We start from the raw sequence: 25,210 nt of genomic DNA, 5'->3' as shown, positions 1-25,210 counted from the left end.
ACTCGGTCTCCTCCTAGTGGAGGGAGGCGCTCAGTGCAGCAGCTGGGCTGCACTGAGTCCCGGTAGTCCCAGTGCTGTGCGGGTGAGGGAGGAGCTTCTGCCCTCTGCTTACTATGGTCACTTTGTATGTTCAGGCCAATGGAAGTAATGGCGATTGCCCTCACTTACCATGTCTGCTGGTTCACCTCTAGCGTACTCTATGCCCTTAGTTAATATGGCCGCCTGCAGTGTATGGCCCCGCCCACAGGGTGGTGCAGTGACAGGCCGGCTGCTGCCTTGCTTGGATTGTTCTAGTAGCTGTAGTAGCTGGCCTGGTGCACCATGAGTCTCACCCCGCAGGTGTACTGGGCGCAGAGGCACCATGAGCTGTATGTCCGGGTGGAGCTCAGCGACGTGCAGGTACAGTACTATCCTCTGACATGTCCTCATGGGGGGGCTGCAGGACAGGACCCCATCACCTGCCAATGAATGAGTGGGAGATACAGGAACAACCAAGGGAGAGCGCTTCATCATCTCCTGTAGATTAAATGGGGAGGACTTGCAAGAGTGGGCGCCCCAATGCATGCACCCCTAAGACCCAGTGTGCGAAAGTCACCCATCTGATGTCTATGGTGTATAAAGTCACTGATCAGATATATACTGTCAATATGGGACATGCAAACCCTTAGTCTTGTCATAGGGGTCAGGGGTGTAGTTGTCAGCACAGAGTAACTTCAGTGATCAATGCTTTTTGCTCCAATATTTGGAACATATATGTAATTAATGTCCACAACATATCCATCTGATCTATAAGACACTTGTATACTATTATATGGCCACATTTTAACTTTCTGGTCAACCCATCAGTGATTGTGGCCACATAGGTTGTATGTGATCATAGACTAGGCGGCACATTGGTGTTATGTCATTTGGCGGTATGTCTGTGAATTGTATTGTCAAAGTACACAGATCAGTCAGAATAGTGGATATTAACATTGAATATCTGGGGACATCAGCGCCTGTTAACTTAAAGATGATGTGTTTGAAGCAAAAAAAATGGTCTATTGTAGTTTTTGGAGGGTCTTTGCAGTCGTTTGTTTTTACAAACATTGGTACAAGGAAGGGCAGTAGTTATAGTGAGAAGTTCATGTTGGTGGAGACTGATGGCTGGTCTGGTTCTGTATAAGGTATACTGTAGCACAAAGCAATGCACAAGTTACTGTCAGAGCAGAGAGTGCACTGTGTATAGGGCTGTCTAGTCATAGTGCGATCAGAGGGCCCATGCTGACCACTGTCTACCAGAGAAAGCAACTACAGTGGGCATCTTGGCATCAGGACTGGTCCACGGAGCAAGGGAAGGATGACTGTATATGTGTACATCACTTCCCTGCCAAGTGGGCATCTTGGCATCAGAACTGGTCCACGGAGCAAGGGAAGGATGACTGTATATGTGTACATCACTTCCCTGCAGAAGAGATAGCACCAACCTGTTATATGGAAGGAAAGCAGGCTGGTGTAGATAGTGTGACATATATGGCAATGTTCTGTTGGGAAATCTCGGGCCGTGACATGCATGCAAGTACCACCATCCAAGACCTTAACGGTAGGAGTGTTCCCTAATGGCAGGGGCCTCTTTAAGCAGGATAACTGGCTCTACCACATTCTTCACAAATAGTTTGAGGAATGTGTCAAAGGTCTTGATGCTGACTGGACCTTCAGACTTCCCAGATCTCTGTGGGATGTATTGGAGAAACAACTCTGATCCATGGAGACCCCATCTCGCAACCTCTAGGACTTGGAGGATCTACTGCTAACATCTTGGTAGCACAGTACACCATCACTATGTGGTTGCACTTACAAGGTCCAGGGGTTTACAGGGAGTCTGACAGAGGACAGGCTCTCTTTATCATCTCCGGAATCTAGACATGGTGGCCAGTTATTCCAGTAGTTTCTATGGCCTGGAGGTCATGTTGATTTCTCCATTCAGTCTAACTTTGATCTTCGTAAACGTGCTGGGCTTGTCGCACATTGCTGGGATTGGTAGACTGGTGAGTGGTCACCATCCCCCAGACTTGCTGTATTCCTGCCCTCTGTACTTTTGCTTGTGTCCCTGAGCTCTGCTCTGTAGCCATTCCATTTGCTTATCAGATTGCAAGTTAACTAATGCAGACAGAAATGCAAATTGGACTTGGCCGTATTTGTATGTACGGTTTTTTAAAGCTGGCTATACATATGACAGTAATGTCGGTAAAATCTCACAATATTGGCAGCGGCTGCTGACTAATGTGTATGCGTGCTCCTGAGGTTCCCTGATAGTTGGATTTCATCATGTCTGGTGTCAGCTATTTCTCAAGGTAAGATCTTTAGAAATCGCCGTCTGACACGTAAAACAGCTTCATTAGTTCTTGCTGTATTATTTAGTACTGGTGTATTTATGTATTGTGCCTTGTCGGTAGTTAGGCATAGACATGATGGTTTACTGCGGGTGAAACCCAATCCAATATTTGCTCAGTATTCTAATTTATTCTATGATCTGGATTATATACATTGTCTTTATACTAAATGAAGGTGACCAGACTCATTAGATGTACATCAGTCAGACTCAATGATTCAACAAGGCCAAACGTATATGGGAGTCTTCTTTCTCCGATGACAGCTCCATGAAGCTAGTAGAGGAATTGGATTTCAAGTAGACTAGCTGTTCTCCTCTTCTGAGGAACTGATATACTCTAGAGCAGGGGTAGGCAACCTTTTCTGTTCGGCGTGCCGATTTAAATTAAAAAATCAAAGATGAGGTCCTCGGAGTGCCGGTCAATAATTGTAAAGCTGACGACACCTACACTAAAGTCATATAGCACAAACCGCAACATAGGGGTGCTGTCATACTGCGCTCCCAGCCACATGCGCTTACCACTATTTGCTTGGATACACATGTTCTTTTCCATTAGAAGCAATGTAAGTACATGTGTAACCCACAATTAGTGGTAATGTATGTGACTGGGAGTAGAGTAAGGTCATACCTGTAAAGAGCTGACACACAATGTGCCTGTATGTTCCATCCAGTCCTTGGCCGTTAGTAACTTCAGTTTTCTGTAAGGGAGCGTTCACACTACCGTCTGTGTCCAACAGCTAGTGTCCGCTGCTAATGTCTGTTCAAAATCTTGTGCGGATATTAGTATTGGACACTAGCTGTGTCTGTGACATTTTGCATTGATTTAAACGGACACGGGTGCGTTCTTTTACTGTCCGTGCCTGTCCTTAACTGTCCATTCACAAAGATGTCCGACTTTTCAAGCAGACAGCAAAACCCGACATGTAGGTTTTTCTGTCCGCTTGAAAAGTCGGACATCTTTGGGAACGGACACTTAAGGACACCCACGAACAGTAAACGAACGCACCCGATGTCCATTTAAATCAATGCAAAATGTCACAGACACAGCTAGTGTCCGATACTAATACCCGCACAAGATTTTGAACAGACATTAGCAGTGGACACTAGCTGTCGGACACCAACGGTAGTGTGAACGCTCCCTAAGTGAAACGCAGATTAATTTCAGTCACTTTTAGTTCCTGGCGGTGCAGTAACAGCACCCAAAACTGGGTGTCACACTTTCAACAAAGTGGCCGCACTGGTGCCCAGGAACTGGATTTGGCTATAATTGCATCTAGTTACAGTGTCACCACCCAATAGAATCACACTAAGGCTGAGGCCCCACATTACATAAATGCAGCTTTTTTTATTGCAGATTTGGCTGTGTTTTTCTTTCCGTCAAAGCCAAGAATGGCTAGAAAACGAATGGGAAATATATAGGAAGCTTCTTATATGTCTCCCTCCTGCTCAATCCACTCCTGGCTTCGGCTCAAAAAAACCAGCAAAATCTGCAACGAAAAAAAGCTGTTTCTGCAACATGGGGCTTTAGCCTAAGGCCCCCATGTTGTTGAAACACAGCTTTTTTTGTTACATATTTTGCTGTGTTTTTCTGGGCCTAAGCCAGGAGTGGATTGAGCAGAAGGGAGACATATAAGAAGCTTCCTATATATTTCCCATTCCTTCTGTAGCCATTTTTAGCTTTGGTTGAAATAAACCGCATCAAAATCTGCAACAAAAATGCCGCATTTCTGCAACGTGGGGCCTCAGCCTTACACCTCCTGCACACAAATGGCACACGTGGTTTTCACTGACCTATACATTAAAAATGAATTCACAGGGCCGCAAATGCAGACAGATATAGGGGATGTATAGGACAGATATAGGGGATGTATAGGACAGATATAGAGGATGTATAGGACAGATATAGGGGATGTATAGGACAGATATAGGGGATGTATAGGACAGATATAGGGGATGTATAGGACAGATATAGAGGATGTATAGGACAGATATAGGGGATGTATAGGACAGATATAGGGGATGTATAGGACAGATATAGGGGATGTATAGGACAGATATAGAGGATGTATAGGACAGATATAGGGGATGTATAGGACAGATATAGAGGATGTATAGGACAGATATAGGGGATGTATAGGACAGATATAGGGGATGTATAGGACAGATATAGGGGATGTATAGGACAGATATAGAGGATGTATAGGACAGATATAGGGGATGTATAGGACAGATATAGGGGATGTATAGGACAGATATAGGGGATGTATAGGACAGATATAGGGGATGTATAGGACAGATATAGGGGATGTATAGGACAGATATAGGACCTTCTCCATAGTTTTCAGTTCTTCAATTTGGCCCAGATACACAGCCACAAAAAGAATGGCTGTATATATGGGTCAATTGAAATATATAGGTCTGTACTTTATCCGCAGTTGTAGATAAAGAGTCTGCTCATGTGCATTGCAGATTACAACTCAATGTGCCTCATATTAATAGCAATTAACCCCATCATGTCCCTCACAGTAACCCCCTGTGTGCTTTACATAATTGACACTGATATGTGAGACATATGGAGGTAATAAGTGAACATCTTCATTATTTAGGTCCTTTATTAGTACCCCCATATGTCTCACACATCAGTAACCCTTATGTGAGCCACACAGGGTTAATGTGAGGGACATGATGGGGATAACTGCTATTAATGTGAGGCACATGGACTTACTAAAACTAAATTAATAAAACCAAATGCCTGACATTAATAAGAATAGTTAGTAACACGCACGTACCTGGTGTTTTTACTTTCACTTTGCTTCCTCTCCTCAGGCTGCAGACGGCAGGAGCTCCTCCTCACATGTAGCAGCAGGTCCAGGGAGCCCTTATCCTTTGCAGTGAGAGGCTCACCTCTGATTGGTGGCAGGGAGAGAAGGGGGCGTGTCCTACACCGCAGCTCTACCAGAGCACTGAAGGGACGCTCTCTCTCTCTAAATTTAGTGTGAAGTCTCAGGCTGGCTGCCGTGCCAGCAAAATATGCCTCGCGTGCCAGTCTTGGCACGCGTGCCAGGGGTTGCCGACCCCTGCTCTAGAGGTTAGTGTTTCTGTAAGAAGCAGTAGGGCTGGGGAGTCTTAAAGCGCACCTCCAAGTATAAAACGGTCTTCCCCTCACTAAACTCTCCCCTCTACAATCTATTCTGAATGCAGCAGCCAGGCTCATCTATCAGTCTGGACCCTACAGCGATGCCTCGGCGCCCAACCCGTGTTCATTTATTTCCCAATATGCAAATGAGCAGTTTGGAGCACTGACGGTGGCACCATTGCTCCAAACAGCTATGCTTCAGACTGGTCTAATATGTCAGTGTGAATGCAAGAAGACAGCCAGGCAATATTTTATCATAGCTCTCTGTCACTCAAAGAAGGGAAGTGGAAGGAGGGTGTATTAGAGCAGTGTGGAATATAGCTGTTTGGAGCAATGGAGTCCCCCTTGGTGCTCCAAACTGCTCATTTGCATATTGTGAAATAATTGAATATTTCAGCAATGGAGGCATGAATTTTCATGGGGAAAAAAAGTGTTACATTAAGGTGAGCCTTACCTATCTACCTGTTTTGCTGGTTTAATGTGCTTCGCCTTGGTCACAGACTCCATTTACGCTGGCCATACACATAAGATGAAAGTCAGCTGAAATAACAAAATCATATGTAGACGTCAGCAATAGCCAGTGACAGACTACTGCTGAAAAGTGACTATTACTGCCTTACAGTACATGTGTTTTTGCCAGGGGTATTATCCCACTCATTGAAAAAGGATTATGTCTGTAGTGGAAAAAAAACAACTACATACTTTGGATTTGATCATTTATACTGCAGGTGAGATTTTCTTTTTTGGTCCAATTTAGACACATCCTTATAGTAGAGTTGCAGACAGCTATACGTTGTGACAGTGCCAGTAGTGCCAGTGGGTGGCAGCGTCACACAATGAAGTCAGTCCAGGCTGTACGGGTTAAAACTAGATGAGGAGACCAAGGAAGTGGCACAAGACTTCCTCATATTGCAGTGACTGTAGATAGTGTAATGCATGCATCTCAGGAGGATGTTAGTAGGCACACTGTCTGCTGCTTTACTTCTTATTACTCTGAACGATACCCTGTAAGTCTGGGGACAGCTGCACTTTAACCTTAGCAAGTTCTCCTGATGTCTGAAACCTTAAACCAGGTGATGTAACCATACAGATGGTAGCCGTCCTGCTATTGTACACCCTGACAGATGCTATAGTAAGACATCTGCTTATAGTGAATATACTGAATACATCCCGCAAGTCAACTGGCCAAATTTAGCTAAACTCATCATTGACTCTTAATTATTTAGATTGACTATCTTGGTTTGTATTTGACCAAGGTATGAGTTTGTATGTTGGGTGTCTGGTTTCATAGTTCTCACAAGATTGTTCTTCCACCATCTTGTGCCAACCCTAAATTTCCTAAAATTCCATTGTCAAGAATAGATGTTAGATGCTGTCTGATCCTATATTTATCTGCTACCTCAAAGTCTAATAAATCCAGTCACTGTTCATTTCTGTTTTCAGGTCCTAATAGGAAGTGTCGGGCCTCTAAAGGTAGTCTTGCTAGATATCCATTTCTTAAGGATACAGCCTATTAGGTTTCACTCCCTCCTGCAGGTGTAAAGGCCCATTCCTCTAGAGCCATTGCCAAATTCCGGGCAGAAAAAGCTAATGTCTCTATCTTTACCTTCTACCTTCATAGAACACTATAAACATTATTGGTTGGATATGGGGCTTCCTTGGATCTTTCTTTTGGGAGGAAGTTGCTTCAATCTGTGATCCCTCCCTGAGTTTCCTATTGTATTTTCTCTTTGGTGTGGTCATGAGAGATGGAAAATAATTGTTTACCGGTAATATGATTTTCTAGAATCCATGACGGCACCGTTTCTTATCCCTCCTTCTTTCGGTGGTCACCTTGTTTTTACGTAACGTGCTTTCTCTTGCTGTCATGTCTAGCATATCAAATTGCCGATAAGTAATTTATTATCATTTTCTTCCAACTTTTGGGCTCCCGAAATAGCAGCTGATATTAAACTTGTCTGTGGTTTCTTTCATATAATTCGCATCACATGCTGACTCAATACACTTTAACGTTTGTCTTGCAGAACCCGGACATCAGTATTACAGACAACGTCTTACATTTCAAAGGTAAGTCCTAGAAACATCTAAAATGGTGATCCTTATTGATTGTGGTGGATTTACTAATCCCGTGTAAGTTATCCCTTGCCCTTTTACCAATACACCCCACCCTTCTCTGTAAGCCATTTCCTTGCCATGCAAGGTGCAGAAAGTGTAGAGTAATAGTACAGATTGTAGAATAATTTATTAATGCCAACACTTAACATGTTATTTTGATTCTGGAAAAAGTTCATTTTTTTTTTCAATTCTTTAAGCTTTGGGACGTGGAGCAAAAGGGGTTAACACGTATGAGTTTTCACTGGAGTTCCTCAAACCCGTAAAGGCCAAGGTATGTCATGTCCTCATTCAATGCATGTACCCTTCTGTATGGCCATCATGATCATGAGTTATGTTTACCTAAACTTCTTGCTTTTTGTTACGTGTGGGCATCGGACAGGTTCTACAGCGATCTACCCAGCGCCATGTTAACTTAACTGTGAAGAAAACTGAAAGCCACTGGTGGCCTCGCCTGACCAAGCAGGAACGCAAACCACTATTTCTGGCTCCAGACTTCGACCGGTGGCTTGATGAATCTGACGCAGAGATGGAGCTCAGGGAGAAGGTAGGGAAGTGGTACTGCCTGTATTTCCCATTTGCCCCACTGAATTATGTAGAACACTCTTGGAACCATATTTGGCCATTGTGATAGGGAGCTGTCTTGACCCAGTCTCAATCCTCACCCAATCTGCAAAAAGCTTGAACTCTCCAATCACAACACACACACATTCATGTCTGTCCTCCTTGTGTATCTCATTACAACACTGTATTTGGAGGGAGAAGATCTTTTTAGGCAGAGGTAGGAATGTCTTCTTGCTATATCAAGGATCTATATATTAATAACATGTGATGTTTTTACTAACAGACTACAAAAGAACGTAAGAACAAAACCCAAACTATGAAAATATTGTAGAAATCTTTATTATATCACTATACAATAAGTAAAAAAGTTGCAGCAAAGACACAGTACAAAGGACATAAGCGAGGAATGTGATGTGCAATTACAGATTCCCCTATTAGGAAACACATCCGGGGTAACCTGCAGGAATGTAGACATCCTCAAGAATATACCCATCTCGCTCACATAATACCAGTGATATCTGAGTCCAAAACAGATAATAAAACATTATGCCGTCCTTCTTATGTATCAACCGTTATATTTGTGCTTGTAGAGAGAAAATATTTTTATGCAGAGGTAGGAATGATCTCTATTGGGGTCCAGATGTCGGCATCACATACTGATGACCTATCCTGTGGATAGGTCATTATTAGAGATGAGCGAACAGTGTTCTATCGAACACATGTTCGATCGGATATCAGGGTGTTCGCCATGTTCGAATCGAATCGAACACCACGTGGTAAAGTGCGCCAAAATTCGATTCCCCTCCCACCTTCCCTGGCGCCTTTTTTGCACCAATAACAGCGCAGGGGAGGTGGGACAGGAACTACGACACTGGGGGCATTGAAAAAAATTGGAAAAAGTCATTGGCTGCCGAAATCAGGTGACCTCCATTTTAGACGAATAGTGGATTTCAAATCCGGGTCATATGAGAATGTGAACTTTGTGACTATGAGACAGGGATAGCTGTACAGGCAGGGATAGCTAGGGATAACCTTTATTTAGGGGGGAATGTTATTAAAAATAACTTTTTGGGGCTCTATCGGGTGTGTAATTGTGATTTTTGTGAGATAAACTTTTTCCCATAGGGATGCATTGGCCAGCGCTGATTGGCCGAATTCCGTACTCTGGCCAATCAGTGCTGGCCAATGCATTCTATTAGCTTGATGAAGCAGAGTGTGCACAAGGGTTCAAGCGCACCCTCGGCTCTGATGTAGCAGAGCCGAGGCTGCACAAGGGTTCAAGCGCACCCTCGGCTCTGATGTAGGAGAGCCGAGGGTGCACTTGAACCCTTGTGCACCCTCAGCTCTGCTACATCAGAGCCGAGGGTGCGCTTGAACCCTTGTGCACACTCTGCTTCATCAAGCTAATAGAATGCATTGGCCAGCGCTGATTGGCCAATGTATTCTATTAGCCTGATGAAGTAGAGCTGAATGTGTGTGCTAAGCACACACATTCAGCTCTACTTCATCAGGCTAATAGAATGCATTGGCCAGCGCTGATTGGCCAGAGTACGGAACTCGACCAATCAGCGCTGGCTCTGCTGGAGGAGGCGGAGTCTAAGATCGCTCCACACCAGTCTCCATTCAGGTCCGACCTTAGACTCCGCCTCCTCCGGCAGAGCCAGCGCTGATTGGCCGAAGGCTGGCCAATGCATTCCTATGCGAATGCAGAGACTTAGCAGTGCTGAGTCAGTTTTGCTCAACTACACATCTGATGCACACTCGGCACTGCTACATCAGATGTAGCAATCTGATGTAGCAGAGCCGAGGGTGCACTAGAACCCCTGTGCAAACTCAGTTCACGCTAATAGAATGCATTGGCCAGCGCTGATTGGCCAATGCATTCTATTAGCCCGATGAAGTAGAGCTGAATGTGTGTGCTAAGCACACACATTCAGCACTGCTTCATCACGCCAATACAATGCATTAGCCAGTGCTGATTGGCCAGAGTACGGAATTCGGCCAATCAGCGCTGGCTCTGCTGGAGGAGGCGGAGTCTAAGATCGCTCCACACCAGTCTCCATTCAGGTCCGACCTTAGACTCCGCCTCCTCCAGCAGAGCCAGCGCTGATTGGCCGAATTCCGTACTCTGGCCAATCAGCACTGGCTAATGCATTGTATTGGCTTGATGAAGCAGTGCTGAATGTGTGTGCTTAGCACACACATTCAGCTCTACTTCATCGGGCTAATAGAATGCATTGGCCAGCGCTGATTGGCCGAATTCCGTACTCTGGCCAATCAGCACTGGCTAATGCATTGTATTGGCTTGATGAAGCAGTGCTGAATGTGTGTGCTTAGCACACACATTCAGCTCTACTTCATCGGGCTAATAGAATGCATTGGCCAATCAGCGCTGGCCAATGCATTCTATTAGCGTGAACTGAGTTTGCACAGGGGTTCTAGTGCACCCTCGGCTCTGCTACATCAGATTGCTACATCTGATGTAGCAGTGCCGAGTGTGCATCAGATGTGTAGTTGAGCAAAACTGACTCAGCACTGCTAAGTCTGCATTCGCATAGGAATGCATTGGCCAGCCTTCGGCCAATCAGCGCTGGCTCTGCCGGAGGAGGCGGAGTCTAAGGTCGGACCTGAATGGAGACTGGTGTGGAGCTATCTTAGACTCCGCCTCCTCCAGCAGAGCCAGCGCTGATTGGTCGAGTTCCGTACTCTGGCCAATCAGCACTGGCCAATGCATTTCTATGGGGAAAAGTTAGCTTGCGAAAATCGCAAACTGACAGGGATTTCCATGAAATAAAGTGACTTTTATGCCCCCAGACATGCTTCCCCTGCTGTCCCAGTGTCATTCCAGGGTGTTGGTATCATTTCCTGGGGTGTCATAGTGGACTTGGTGACCCTCCAGACACGAATTTGGGTTTCCCCCTTAACGAGTTTATGTTCCCCATAGACTATAATGGGGTTCGAAACCCATTCGAACACTCGAACAGTGAGCGGCTGTTCGAATCGAATTTCGAACCTCGAACATTTTAGTGTTCGCTCATCTCTAGTCATTATATGAAAAAATGGTTTGGCGACGGACAACCACTTTTTTAAATCGCTAAATTTTCAACACATGTAACATAAAATAATAATACAGGCCATTATAAGAAACTTTGTAATATATCTTATCAAAGAGAAATGCTTCTTTCTCCTCTTATCAGACTGTTCAGACACTCTGGTTAATCTGACTTGTACTCTGAAAATTCTGCTGTGCGCATCTCTGTAGACAGTGGGTCACATGACTTATTACATATAGCTATCTAAGTTTTTGGAAGAGCCAGGGGAGGAATGAGCAGAGGGAGGCAAAGATAGTAGCAGAAATATAGGCGTAGTGCAATGCTGGACCTAAATAGCCGCTTTCTGTCACAACCAAACATTATTCTCTCCAATAGAATTCAGCAATTGCTCCTGCATTGCTCCTGTACACACACTGTTTGTTTAACCCCTTTGGCTATATGCTTTCAGTCCATTCTTAATTATGCAAAGACACACAGGTATCCTACAGCTGCAGAAGAAGGGAGCAGGCTATTACTACAGCCAAAGCTCCTATAGGGAAAGCAGGGACGGTCCTTGCCTTTCCCGATCACTGTGCATGCCTGGAACTTCATGAGCTGCTGGGTTCTAGAGGATCCAGATCAGCTCTGGAGAAAAGCATAGGTGGCTGCATTTCATCTATAACTGGGGCTAATGCATCAGCAGTTACAGAAGAAAGTAGCACAAAACCCCCCGCAAAACAAGACCAAAAGGTCTGTTATAACCTTAAGGAGGGGAACACACAATGGGGGAGATATATCAATCAAAATGCGCCAGAATTCACATACTGTGTTTTTAGACACTTTTACAACTTGCGCGACAAATTGGCCATGGCTTCGTAGAAAGAAGGCGGCCTAAACTGCAACGCCTTGGGAGAATAATGCATCAAAATTTGGCGCATTTTTCTTGTGTAAACGAAGCCAACTAATAGGACATGTAATGTTAGACTAGACAGTCCAGTAATTCAACAGATTTATCAAACAACATCACACTTTGTTAAATGGAAAATTGTCGTAAAGGAGAGGGAAAGCTACTTCAATATTTTTAGCAGCTTTTTTTTTTTTGTTTAGAGGTATTAAAATGAAGAAATAAAATAGAAAAATAAATCAATGAAAAAAATTATTTGGATAACCAAAAGTAAAAAAAATTGTTATAGCCCTCAAAGCCACATGTACGGAAAAAAAAACCTTAAATGTGTCTAGGTTTGAACCAGGGAAAATGGCCTGGTCCTGAACTGGTTAAAAGCTAGGTAAACTGTAAGGGCCTCAGGCATATCCTGGAAGAAACAGCTGTAAAATCCTAGTAAGACATGCATATAAATATTCTCTGCGCTCTCAGGCATATTTGGATGGATTAGGATTTGATGCTACATTTAACCCTCACACTCTTTAGGAGAAATCTTTTTGTGCATGAAGCCCTATATGTCCCTGAGGAAGGATCTTGTGCATCCTTGTGTATCCTTATGCTTTTGATAAATACACACCATGAAATGTATATTCTCATAAAATAAAACCAAAAAAGTCAATCTAAAAGAGTATGTATAATTGTAGGCTTAGTGAAATAATTTACTGTGGCGGGGACAATGCTCTTTATATGGATACTGGGGGCATTGTTCTATCTATGCCTATAAATACAATATTTGTGACATTACGGGGTGTTGCGATACTTCCTTGGTAGTTCTGTTTGTGACAAAACCAGGGATTCTGGGCTATTTTTGATCCAGGGTTATGTGATCTAAATCAACACCTGGCCCCAAGGTACTCCATCTCCTCCCTTGTCTCCTGTTCACACTGCTAGTTACCTGAATTATGGGGACTAGCTGAATACATCATGATAATAGTATAGCCAACAGTTTGACAACTTCAAATTATTTACATTGGGAATTACATTTGTGTACAAATACACCTTCAGGTTTCACATGCACAAATAGGTGGAGGTTTTCCACTTATTGCACAGAGCCATGGCACATGTTGTAGTCTTCTGCCACTGCTCTCTGCTAGATGAACAAGAAAGGTTTCTTTTCTTAAAGTCTTGGCACCATTTTGCAAATTCTTAGTTGCATTGGCAACCATTTTGGCCACCATCTGTTGACCTGAGGAGAGGAGCGAGAAGGCACACAGACTTGGGGGCCGGGGGTTTTTCCAATCAAGTGACCCAAGGTCAGAACAAGCTTGTACACCGATGGTTCATCACAACTAGAACCACAGGCCAATATGACATACGGTAATCCTATGTAAATATTACTGTCCCAGAAACATGACTTAGCTTCATTGGATCTTCTTTATCATTATCTTCCAGGAAGAAGAGAGAATATCGAAAATAAGGGCAGAATCTAGAATCCGGGAAGATCGTAAGTTTTGAAGAGGGCAGTCAGTATAAATCTACGCTACTATTACTTCCTCCCTACAAATGAGATTCTTTTAATAAAAATTCAGGTGGTCTCCTGCTAGAACGTTAGAATCAACATGGCCCCAAATGCTGACAGGAAATAGGAGATCAGTTCTGTTTCCTGTTCTCTGTCTACATCTAATAGACCATGCGGTATGAATGGGGATGGCCTGGAGAAAGCTTAGTATTCATATAGAGCCTCAGCACTTCCTCCCCAGAACCAATGAACATTATGCTGCTGGGCAAGATTATTTTTATTTAAAGGAGTTTTCCAAAAGTGAAATATTGAGGACTAGTCCTTAAGTCCTCCTGTGATGAAAGACATTTGGGGCATTTTTTGTGGTTAAAAGGACAATAGTGCTGATGCAAGATACCAAACTATCAGCTGTGAGCAGGAGATCTCACCACCTACCAAGAACTACCACATGTTATCATGATAGCTGACTATGTCCCCCACCTCTGCAAAATTTCTACTTGTTATATCCATGCTGTGACCCCTCCTCGTGTCCTACAACAACAGTCGGCTGTATTATTATTATTAACATCAATCCGCACAGAGAACTAAATGATCCTGCAGTGTGTCTGTGTTTCTTTCCTTTTTAGTTGCTATGATTCCTAGGATTTCTCTATCTGCCATGAGCTTGTATGTGTTTTTCTCTCTTGTTATATACTACTGTACCATCTATGAAACTGTATCACTGAAATTTCCCCATTGTGGGACTATTAAAGGAATATCTTATCTTATCTTAAGATAAGTTATTAGTATCTGATCTGAGGCAGATCTATAGGAGGTGCAGAGGTAGCAGTCGCCACAAGGCCCTGGAGCTTGAAGGGACCTCAAAGGTCTGCCCCATAAAATATACCAATATTCTCAATAGCATAAGGTAGGTTGGGACCCCATTACAGATTGTCCATTGGAACCCAGAGCTTCAAGTTATGCTTCTTCCGACACCTGGAACCTCCACAGATCGCTGGTTTGATCAACCACAGCCTTAGCTTAGCGTTGCAGTCTCTTCACTGAATACAAAGCAGAGCACTATACATTGTGCAGTGGCTGTGCTTACTATTGCAGGAAAGTCCCATTCATTTGAATGGGACTGATCTGCAAATAGGTTCCATGACAAATGAACGTGACATCACTGGCCCATGAAGTAGAACTGGGGCTCACTCATACCCCACTGCAGCTTAAATCGGCCAATCTGTGGGAGGGTCAAGGATGCGGAATCCCCACTAATCATGTATTGGTGACCTACCTTAAGGATAGCCCATCAATATTTAGCTTTCAGAAAACCTGATAACATTCTATTTTTAGTAAAGTTTTGTAATCATCATTAAATATGCCTGAAGCAATTTTTCTTAGAACTTTGCATTGTGGTATTCCTCTGTTATTCCTCCTGGAAATTTATGAGTAATCTGACAGCTGATTGTTCCACTTGTCTAAGACCGTCTGGCTACTGTCAGTTCTGATTGCGTAGTGTCAGACTGTGCAGAGACAGCCCCAACTGTAATACTCTGTTGTCAATTTAGTTATGAATATCTAGGAGGAATAACAGAGGAACAGCGCTGAGCATTGGACTGCAGAATTATTTCTAGCAGAATAGAAGTCTTCTTATAAACACACATAAGTATCTATTGCAGGTATATTTATGTAATCTGCTAATTCCTTTTTCTATTCCTCAGCTTTCCTCTATGTGAAGCGTGGGTACTTGTTCATGTATAATCTTGTGCAATTCCTGGGGTTCTCCTGGATTTTTGTCAATATGACCGTCCGGCTCTTTATTTTGGGAAAAGGTGAGCAAACATTAGTAATACAATTCACTACTCCTTCATTACTTAACCCTTTAAAAAAGGCTGCTGTGTTGTGCAGTGGAGATCCGCCAGCAATGTCCGCACTGCTGTTCTGAAATGAGAAGCCTATTGAAGGAACCTGGGCGTACATATATATTTATTTATCCCATCCACTTTGCAGGGACTGTAAAACGTTGTGGTTTGGCCACTTTACAAGCAGCTAAATCATTCACATTACAGTTAAACCTCTCTCGATAACCACTTTTTCATGCAATTTAGGGTGGCAGTCTCAGAGGTTTCATTGTACGTATGCAAGGCCCCATACTATTAATGGAGGCTGTAACATATGGGCAATGTATTGCACTGTGTGCCCTTACAATACTATTTTGTGCTGCAGAAAAAGGCATAACAACACATACCGGTCTGATGGATGCCAAAACGACACTCTTGGTTCAGAGCCTTGTGGATGCGTTAGACAGAGCTTTTCCAGGCGGATATGCCAAAGTACAATCTTATAATTCTATGTGCACAACATTTATTGCCCGTGCTCCCAAAATCTGTACATACAGTGAGACGGCTGTCAACTTGCCAGCTTTGCTGTTCTCATCTTGATCTCAATGATCCAAAGTAGACTGTTGCTAGCATAGTGGTCTTCTCTTTGGTGGTCTTAGCCTGTTTGAATGACTGGCATGTAATACTACATTTCTCAGCCACTGCAATATAAGGTCATCAATCGTTTTTCATTGCCAGGGGTCTCTGTAGTCAAACCGGTTGATAGCTGGAGTGAAAGCCAGAAAAAGCTGGTAGTGATCAGATTGACAGAGCAGTCATTCTGGCAACCAGAACTCAAAACAGTCAAGATATCTCAAGATGACGTGACACCTTAGAATTTTAGTAAATGACAGCACCATACATAGAAATAGGCACACATGGCTTCGGGAATCTTACGGGAAGCAGGAATCTTACACCAGAACTTGTTCTACATTTGGGATTCCGTTCCCCTCTCTGCATGAAAAATGCGGAGAGAAAAGCGCTACAAGCGGATGTGGGCCCTCTTAAGTTGTCCCCCCAAACAGAAACCCTAAATCAGATGTGAACCTAGCCTTATTGAGACACTTGCTTCCCCTCTGTTTTTTTTTTTTCTAGTTAGACTGTGTAAATAAAAAAGCATTGTGTAATGGATCTTGTTCTGCGTGCCACTACCATGAAGAACACTTGAGTTACAGAACACAAATGTTTGCTAGATTTCCAATGTTTGTGTACCTTCTGAAAGTCTTGTAGGTATGAGCCTTGTGCAATTACTTATAATAGGTACAGTATATATGCAAACATCATGTGGAGCAGAGTAAAGTTTCTATCACACCAGTATCTTGGGCATGGAGAGGGCAGCACCCATCATTGAATCCTCTCCTCCTTTAGCCATTATGAGCAGAAGCCAATGCCAGAAAAGGTAGGAAATGACAAATGGTCTTTAAAGTGTAACTAAACTTTTAGACAACCTTTTGATTTTTTTTGGCAGTATTTGTGTCATTAATAAATTTTGTAATATACTTTAAAGAGGACCTTTTATGGATTTGGGCACGTGCGGTTTTATATACCGCTGGAAAGCCGACAGTGCGCTGAATTCAGCACACTGTCGGCTTTCCTGATCTGTGCCCCGGGTGAAGAGCTATCGGTGCCAGTACCGTAGCTCTTCACAGTCAGAAGGGTGTTTCTGACAGTCAGTCAGGAACGTCCTTCTCCACAGCAGCGCCTATCGCGCTGCACAGTGTGAGCGGGGAGGAAGGCCCCCTCCCTCTGCTCACAGTACTCTTCCATAGACGAGTATTATCAGGAGGGGGGGGCGTTCCTCCCCGCTCACACAGTACAGCGCTATTGGCGCTATTGACGTTTAGTTATAGTGGGGATGGGTTACATTGTTGCTAAGCGTATATAGACAATGGCCAGTTATCACACCCCAATGTCAGCAGGAGTGCTTATCAGCAGGGATTGTTTATGCTAAACTCTGCTGTACCTCTTTTAGTGTTATCATGAGCTATAACGACCCAGTTCACTATTACCTTTAATGAATTGAAGGAAGTGCTAGCAGCTTTTTAGACTGTCTTGTGTTTATGATAAAGACGGATCAGGCATCAGTAGTGCAATAGAGCTGTATAAACCGCAACTTTAAGCTGTTGGGAGATCAGTAAATAGTTCAATGTCTAGTTTACATCACAAATAGGACTATTCACAAGGAGCCCCTACAACAGATTACCCTAAGTTACACGCCCTGAACATACAGAAGTGGGGGATTGTAAGGGCGTGGGTGAACTAGCACTTAGATTACATGATTGTACTGTTTGTGAACTGGGCCTTTTTGAAATTTAACTGAAGCGTCTTCTATTAGTCTCTTCATCGCATGCATTGCGCTGGAGGACATGTTAAGGCGTATTTACCCATAGGTCTCTATATATATATATGAAGATAGGGGCAAAAAAATTAATAGGGTGAATAGCAGACCACTATTTCATCACTATATGTCTGTGTCTTTTTAAATTTTTTTAATAAAGTTTGGAAGTTTTAATCACACATTTTTGCCAGAAACCGGATTTAAGTTAAATTACCCATTGAGTTGAATGACACAAATACTGCCAGAATTTTGATAGTTTAGTTACGCTTTAAACCTCTCAGAAGTTACTGAGAAAGTTTCTTGACATTTTTTTTTTTTTTTTGGTAATGGACATTGAATGTGGTTATGCAAAATTGGGAAGATTTTCTAAACTGTTTTAAAGCGGATCCGTCAGCAGGCAAATCAGAGTGACAGTACCTTGTAGGGCGACCGGTTGTAGTACGTGTTACACTGCAAGCTTGCTATGGACTGAGGGGGGTGGTATTGTGGCATTATTCCTTTATGTGCTCTTTGTACATGATGGTTTCTCCTGTACATTCCGACACTTGTTTGTGCTTTACTATTGTCGGGTATACAATGTTCAATAAAACGAGTTTAAAAAATATATATATTATTAGTAGATAAGCATATTCAGGACACGCATTTGTTTAATAAATTGTTACTTTATCACCTATTGTAAGCAGACAATGGGTGTTACGTAAGGCACATGTATGGCTGCTTAGTGCGCTCTTCTGTGCCTTCAGTCCTCTCTCTAAACATGGAGTACGCTCTTAATCTCTGCTTTTGTTTTTCTGCTTTCAGACTCGTTCTATGACACGTTTCACACAATGTCTGACATGATGTATTTCTGCCAGACGCTGGCTGTTTTGGAGATTATAAATCCCATAATAGGATTGGTGAAAACAGGAGTTGTGCCAGCATTGATCCAGGTATTATGAGCGTGGCCCGGATACAAATGTTTTTCATGGCAGTAACCTATCGTTTTTTGTGTCAGATGGTGAGAGTAGGATTCCAATACTGGATACAACCCAGCTCCTACAGCTTAAACCCATTCTAACACAGTGTAAACTAAGATTTCAGTTGGTTTAAAGCTTAGGTATATCAAATCATTTTTAAGAGGAAGCTCTGAGCCGTACCAAAGGGATTTGATCATACTGGAGAGCCCTAGTAAATTCTCCCATAGACAGAGAGACAGCAAGAGGTGGATCTTACAAGAGCAGTCTTATTTTATGTGTGTATTCTGTACTGTCAATTGCTTTTGGGCTAGGATAAACCAATACACCGCGCCAATGTCAGACAATTTGTGTCCTTCGGGTTATAGATGAAAGAAGAAAAAAGGTAAGTATGACATCTAGTATTTATCTAGTGTATATGCAAAGTGTAATACACACACGCTTTTTTGAATTAAGTTAGATCACATTTTATTAATTACAAAACAAGTTAAAAAGTTTGGACATATGGAGGAGAATATACATGTACAAAAAGAACTGGGTCAGAATGAGATGCACAGATGGTATATTGTCTCTATAGGTATTACTATCTCCTACATCAAAAACTAAGTGTAGGGCAAAAAAGTGTATACAAATAGCCCAGGCAAACTCACAAGTCAACACATGTGTGATGTATACACTATACAATTAGTTATTCAAAAAACACTGCATGTTCACTTCCAGCATGAGACTATCCATTCAGTGGGGATGTATTCACACCACATACTAATTCGCCATATAAGAACTATGGTAGCATTATAACTTACCCATGCTGGAAATAAGGATGAATACAAATAGAGACAGGCACTCACTGTCCAGTGCCCAATTTCCAGCATGGGTAAGTTATAATGCTACCATAGTTCTTATATGGCGAATTAGTATGTGGTATAAATACATCCCCACTGAATGGATAGTCTCATGCTGGAAGTGAACATGCAGTGTTTTTTGAATAACTAATTGTATAGTGTATACATCACACATGTGTTGACTTGTGAGTTTGCCTGGGCTATTTGTATACACTTTTTATGCCCTACACTTAATTTTTGATGTAGGAGATAGTAATACCTATAGAGACAATATACCATCTGTGCATCTCATTCTGACCCCGCTCTTTTTGTACATGTATATTCTCCTCCATATGTCCAAACTTTTTAACTTGTTTTGTAATTAAACTAATAAAATGTGATCTAACTTAATTCAAAAAAGTGTGTGTGTATTATACTTTGCATATACACTAGATAAATACTAGATGTCATACTTACCTTTTTTCTTCTTTCATCGATATCTGTATATGGTAAGGACATAATTTTGCTAGGGCCTTATAACCCAGTTAGGGCACCCATGTATTTGGTGATATATTTACGTTTTATTGTTCTTTGTTGGTTGTTTGTTTTTGTCCTTCAGGTTATAGGCAGGAACTTCATACTTTTTATCGTCCTTGGGCAACTGGATGAAATACAGAGCAAAGGAGCGGTCTTCTTTGTGTTCTATCTGTGGAGCGCCATCGAGGTCTTCAGGTAGGCCTATATTTAATATACTGTTTACTCTACAGCAGGATGCGTTGACCATGTTTCGCCATCTAGTAAAGGTTCGAGATGAAGATGTCCAGTATTTACTGTATTTATTGGACAAAAAGACGTGTCTCACTATAAGACGCAAAAAAAAAAAAAAAAAAAAATTTTTTCCTAATGTGGTATTATACTGTGGGTCAGGACACTAAGGAGCATTATACTCTGAATAGCACTAATGGCGACATTAATATCCCAACATTGTATAATCCCCCATTTGTGCCTCCTCATGGTATGCTGCTTAGTACCACCCCACAGTATAATTGGGGCCATTACATCTCAGTCTCACACACACAAACACACTTACTTAACATTAACAGCAATCGAGAGAAGTATTGGTCCCCCGCCCGCTGTCCCCAAGCCCTGATCTTTTAATCTAAACAGTCATCCTTGCTGTCTGCACAAGTGCCCTCATGTACGAAGATGATTACCGATCCCTGCTGCCACTTGTGCAAGGGATAAGAGATTGGGGGACAGCCGGCGAGAGATGAAAGTTTCTCCCGGCTGCTGTCCTAACGTAAGAGCTGGGAGGCAGGGGTCCGGACAGCTGGCCGATTGAATCAGTTGAGTATCCTTTCTCTACAGCATTCATTCTCATGAGGCACATGGAAGACTTACCTTACAGTTCAGAGAAGTCCCAAAGATCAACATAGTGATTGTGAATGTGACAAGTGCTGGGCAATGCCTTAGAGGTCTAAGCAGAAAATGTCATAAGCTGCCACTTTTCTTGTCGTACATATTAAAAAGGTTATCCAGGGAGTGACAAAGCACTGGTCAAGCTCTATTACTTATTTACACCCGGTCCCCTGGAGCTCCATTCATTAGTTCTGTAGGGAAGGCACATTGAATTATTAATACTGCCTTAGGTGACACATCCAGAACTGTGCATGGCACCAGGCCTTGATTAAATGGGACGAGCAGAACATGGATGATACTCGTGTACTGCCCGTGCCTCCATGGCCACACTCCCTGAGGTCAGTGAGCACAGGCTGCAGATGGACAGGAACAGGACCCGTCCTGAGTTTTTCTCACAGCCACTTACACACAGCAGTGTATAGGGCCATAGAGATGAATGGGTAAGTGTATTAGCCGTGAAAAACCTGACTAACAGACAGACGATGCACAGTCATGTACATGAGGCCTAAATGTTAGATAGTGGGAACAGACTAGACCGTTTTAGATACATGAAAGTGTCTGATAATGCTAGATAACTCTGGTGCATTCTTAGACTGTCTAGTCCAACTGCTTACTTATTATTAGTTACCTTAAGTTTACACCATAAAAATGTTCCCAAATTTTCAATTTTTAGTGCACAGCATCCCAACTTGGACCGTCCACACTTTCAGTGAAGCCACGCCGCCTTTTAGCTAAGGCTTGTCTTTATTTTGTTGTACAAGTATTTGATAATTGTAATGCAAGGCTTGTTAGAGGAAAGCTTGTTAGCTTTTTTTGTTACAAATTTTGCAAAATCCTGGCGCATTTTGCTTGATAAAAATATCCCCCACTTTATAAAGTTCTTGTCAGGGCTTGTGATAACACATAGGGATTGTACAAAGCTGACATCTCCTCTTAAATGAACTTCTTATATGCATATCGTGTACACAATAACATGTAGGTGAACTATATTATTGATCTTCCATTGTCACCAGGTATCCATTCTACATGCTGGCCTGCATAGACGTGCACTGGAAGCTGCTTACATGGATCAGATACACCATCTGGATTCCACTCTACCCACTGGGTGCTTTGTCAGAAGGTACATAATAGTGGTCGGTCAAAGATACAACAGTACATACATGTGTGGAAGCCTTCTCTGATATCACCTGCTTTCTTTTTAGATCTTCATGTTCCCTATAAGAACATGTTCCATCATGGAGGGTAGCGATATAATAAGATCTTATTGACCTGGCTAGGCTTCATATTTCCAGGATACATGTTTGGTCTCCTGTAATATCATCTGCAGTGCACGGCCAATGTTGCCATAGATGGGTCTGTGATTTGTGACCACACCTCATTGCGATTACTTGGCATAAAGAGAGATCTGTCAGGCTAGGGTTACACCTGCGCCTGATCTACGTTTGTAAACCCGCTTAGAAATGCAGAGAAAAAAGTCCAGCATGCATTTTTCGGGTGGATACACGTCATACCCCATTATAGTCTATGGGGTCCACAGATTTCTGTAGATAACTGCTTTTTAAGCAGAGTGTGTTTCTGTTCTTTGGGTACCCAAGCAGACCTAAAGAAGGGAAACCCAAACCTAGGTGTGAACATTAGTGTCAGTCAGTGACTATAGGGTGGCGGGATCTGCGTATCATTCATTTCATCATGTGCTGCTCACTTTAGCATAGAAATTCTACTGCATCAATCCTTAGACGTTATAGACAAGTAAACTCATCAGGTCAGTTACTACAGTATGCTACTCTGACAGGATGTAAAATAGGACAGGATAGATTTCCTTCAGTTAGTACGGCAGATTGTAGCGCTTTTATTGCTGTCTCCAGTTTTCCTGCCATGTTTTTCTGATTTTAGCAAGACTGTACAATTTGGTACAGTTGGTGAACCAACTGTACCATATGATGACGGATAAAGGAAGTATCAAGCATTCTGAATTTCAGTATGCGTGATCCTTTGTTCTCACAATTGAAGACACATGCATGCCCAACTGAACCAAGCATGTGTGTTTATAAGGGGAGTCGGGAAGAATAGCTAAGGAAGTATACTTGCTGAAATAATTTCATAGGTCAGGAAATTTTATCTGCAGAGGTTTTAGACATTGTACCCCCACCATGATTTCTGAATAGCTAGAGACTAGAGATGAGCAAGTACTATTCGAAACGGCAGTTTCGAATAGCAAGCTCCCATAGGAATGAATGGATGCAGCCGGGGCCGGCGTCCTGCCGCTTATCCCTCTGCGCGCCGGCCGCTCCCATTCATTCCTATGGGAGCCTGCTATTTGAAACTACCGTTTCGAATAGTACTCGCTCATCTCTACTAGAGACTTCAGTCCCTAGAAATCTGAGAGAAACCGTATAAGACAATGCTGTTGGTGCAAGTTTTGAAACAGAAATTTCATGTTAGATCGGACAGATCTCTTGGGAGGACTACTATTGGGATTTGGATAAACACTTGTCAGCTGTATGGTATTTATGTGGATGTGATCTTAACTCCCATAGCTGTCTGTATCATCCTGTCAATGCCTATCTTTACGGAGACCGGGAAATTCAGCCTCCAGCTTCCATCACCTCTGGATGTGACCATCAGCTTCTCCGTCTTCCTTTCCATCTACCTGGTGTTCTTATTTTTGGGTAAGGTCTTCCATTTTACTAAATGGATTTGCTTTGATTGTAGATATCGAAAATTTGTCTGAAATCCAAAACTATGCAAAAGTACAATCTGTACTTCTCGGTTCCTGTTTATATGCACAGTCAGACTACACAGATCTTGGCAACCTGTCGGTCTGAAATGAATTGACAGTAGAAAATGGCAAACTTCTAGTACAGGTCTAGATTTGAGGTCCCGATGCTCGGAGGACAGCAGATGCTTCTGATTTATTAAGAGACATTAGCCTAATAAATTAGGCACATCTGACTCCGATCTAGGGGGATCAAAGCTAGTGTAGGGAATGCCAGTCTCGATAAATACACTATGACCAAAACCATAGAGAGCACGTGTACCCGCATGTACGCCCATTTATGCAACAACAAAATAGCGGGACATGAGTAGATTTTTGTTCATGTTTATACTTATAAAAAAACTTAATTAAATTGAAAAATAGAAGATTATTGATTTTTTTTTTTTTTTTTGTTTATGACAGGACTCGCCATCAATTTCCGCCACTTGCTGAAACAAAGGCGCAGGCGTTTGGGAAGTCGGAAGAGGAAGATGCACTGACATCTGGCAGTTTTTATTTGTTTTTTAAGTGGGTGGGATACCGATTTATTTAAAATTCCTTGGTTTTATACCCTCGCACCTCCCCCCCCTTTCACAATATTAATTATTTTTTGATGGGACCAAAAGGTTGATGATGAATGAAATTCTTGCTATCACTGTACTAGTAATTTCAGCACTGACACTTGTATATAGGTAGATGGATATGTCATATCAGCAATCCTTGGTTTGGAGGAGACCAGTCGGCCAGGATCCACATGAAGGTCCCCATGACCTATAGTTACTGTTTCCTTAGCACTGAGCATGGGCGCAACTTGCTTATGAATCTCACACTACTTAATATAGCATCAGCAGGTTCTGAAAATGTAGTTGAGAGATGAATTGAATCACTTTTTTTGTAGTATTTCTGGCAATATGTAAAAGCTGCCGTCCAAATAACGATTTATTTTCTGCATCCAGAGGCATTGGATATGGTGCTGTGCCACCAAAGTGACATATGAGGTCTTGCTAGATTGTAAAACCATGAACCTGGAACACGTTGTGTACAATTAAACAGAATTGAGATTTTTACTGGCCTGGATTCAATAATTGCATTGGGGTCCTTATTGAAAAACCATAAAAAGGGTCTATGGCAGGACATGTATGTTGTCCATATGTATGATGTGATGCTTGCTCTACATGCCTTTTCTTTTTCAAGAGGACCTTTCACCTCCTGGGGTACATGTGGTATAATACACTGCTAGAAAGCCGACAGTGCTCTGAATGTTCTGTGCCCCCGCTGAAGAGCTATCGGTTCCAGTACCGTAGGACTTCTCTGTCAGAAGGGCGATTCTGAGAGTCAGCCAGGAACGTCCTTCATCACAGCAGCGTCTATTGCGCTATAACTGTGAGAGGGGGCGTTCCTTACCACCCAGGGATGACGCTGAGCGGTGAGGAACACCTCCTCCC

The 25,210-nt window shown here is 42.6% G+C and overlaps 1 protein-coding gene across 1 annotated transcript; it reads left to right on the top strand.

Moving 5' to 3' along the window:
- The first annotated feature begins 258 nt into the window (after positions 1 to 258).
- Positions 259 to 24,836, top strand: HACD3 (3-hydroxyacyl-CoA dehydratase 3). Its single transcript, XM_075273178.1, has 11 exons — positions 259 to 399; positions 7,532 to 7,574; positions 7,820 to 7,893; positions 8,002 to 8,166; positions 13,551 to 13,602; positions 15,321 to 15,431; positions 18,619 to 18,746; positions 20,211 to 20,323; positions 22,024 to 22,130; positions 23,548 to 23,679; positions 24,189 to 24,836. The coding sequence occupies exons 1-11, from the start codon at positions 322 to 324 to the stop codon at positions 24,263 to 24,265; spliced, it is 1,080 nt and encodes a 359-aa protein (XP_075129279.1). The 5' UTR covers positions 259 to 321; the 3' UTR covers positions 24,266 to 24,836.
- Positions 24,837 to 25,210: the final 374 nt, after the last annotated feature.

Source organism: Leptodactylus fuscus, chromosome 5 (genome assembly GCF_031893055.1).
Source record: "Leptodactylus fuscus isolate aLepFus1 chromosome 5, aLepFus1.hap2, whole genome shotgun sequence".
In the NCBI taxonomy this organism is placed as follows: Eukaryota; Metazoa; Chordata; class Amphibia; order Anura; family Leptodactylidae; genus Leptodactylus; species Leptodactylus fuscus.
This window is presented reverse-complemented; position numbering and strand designations above follow the sequence as displayed.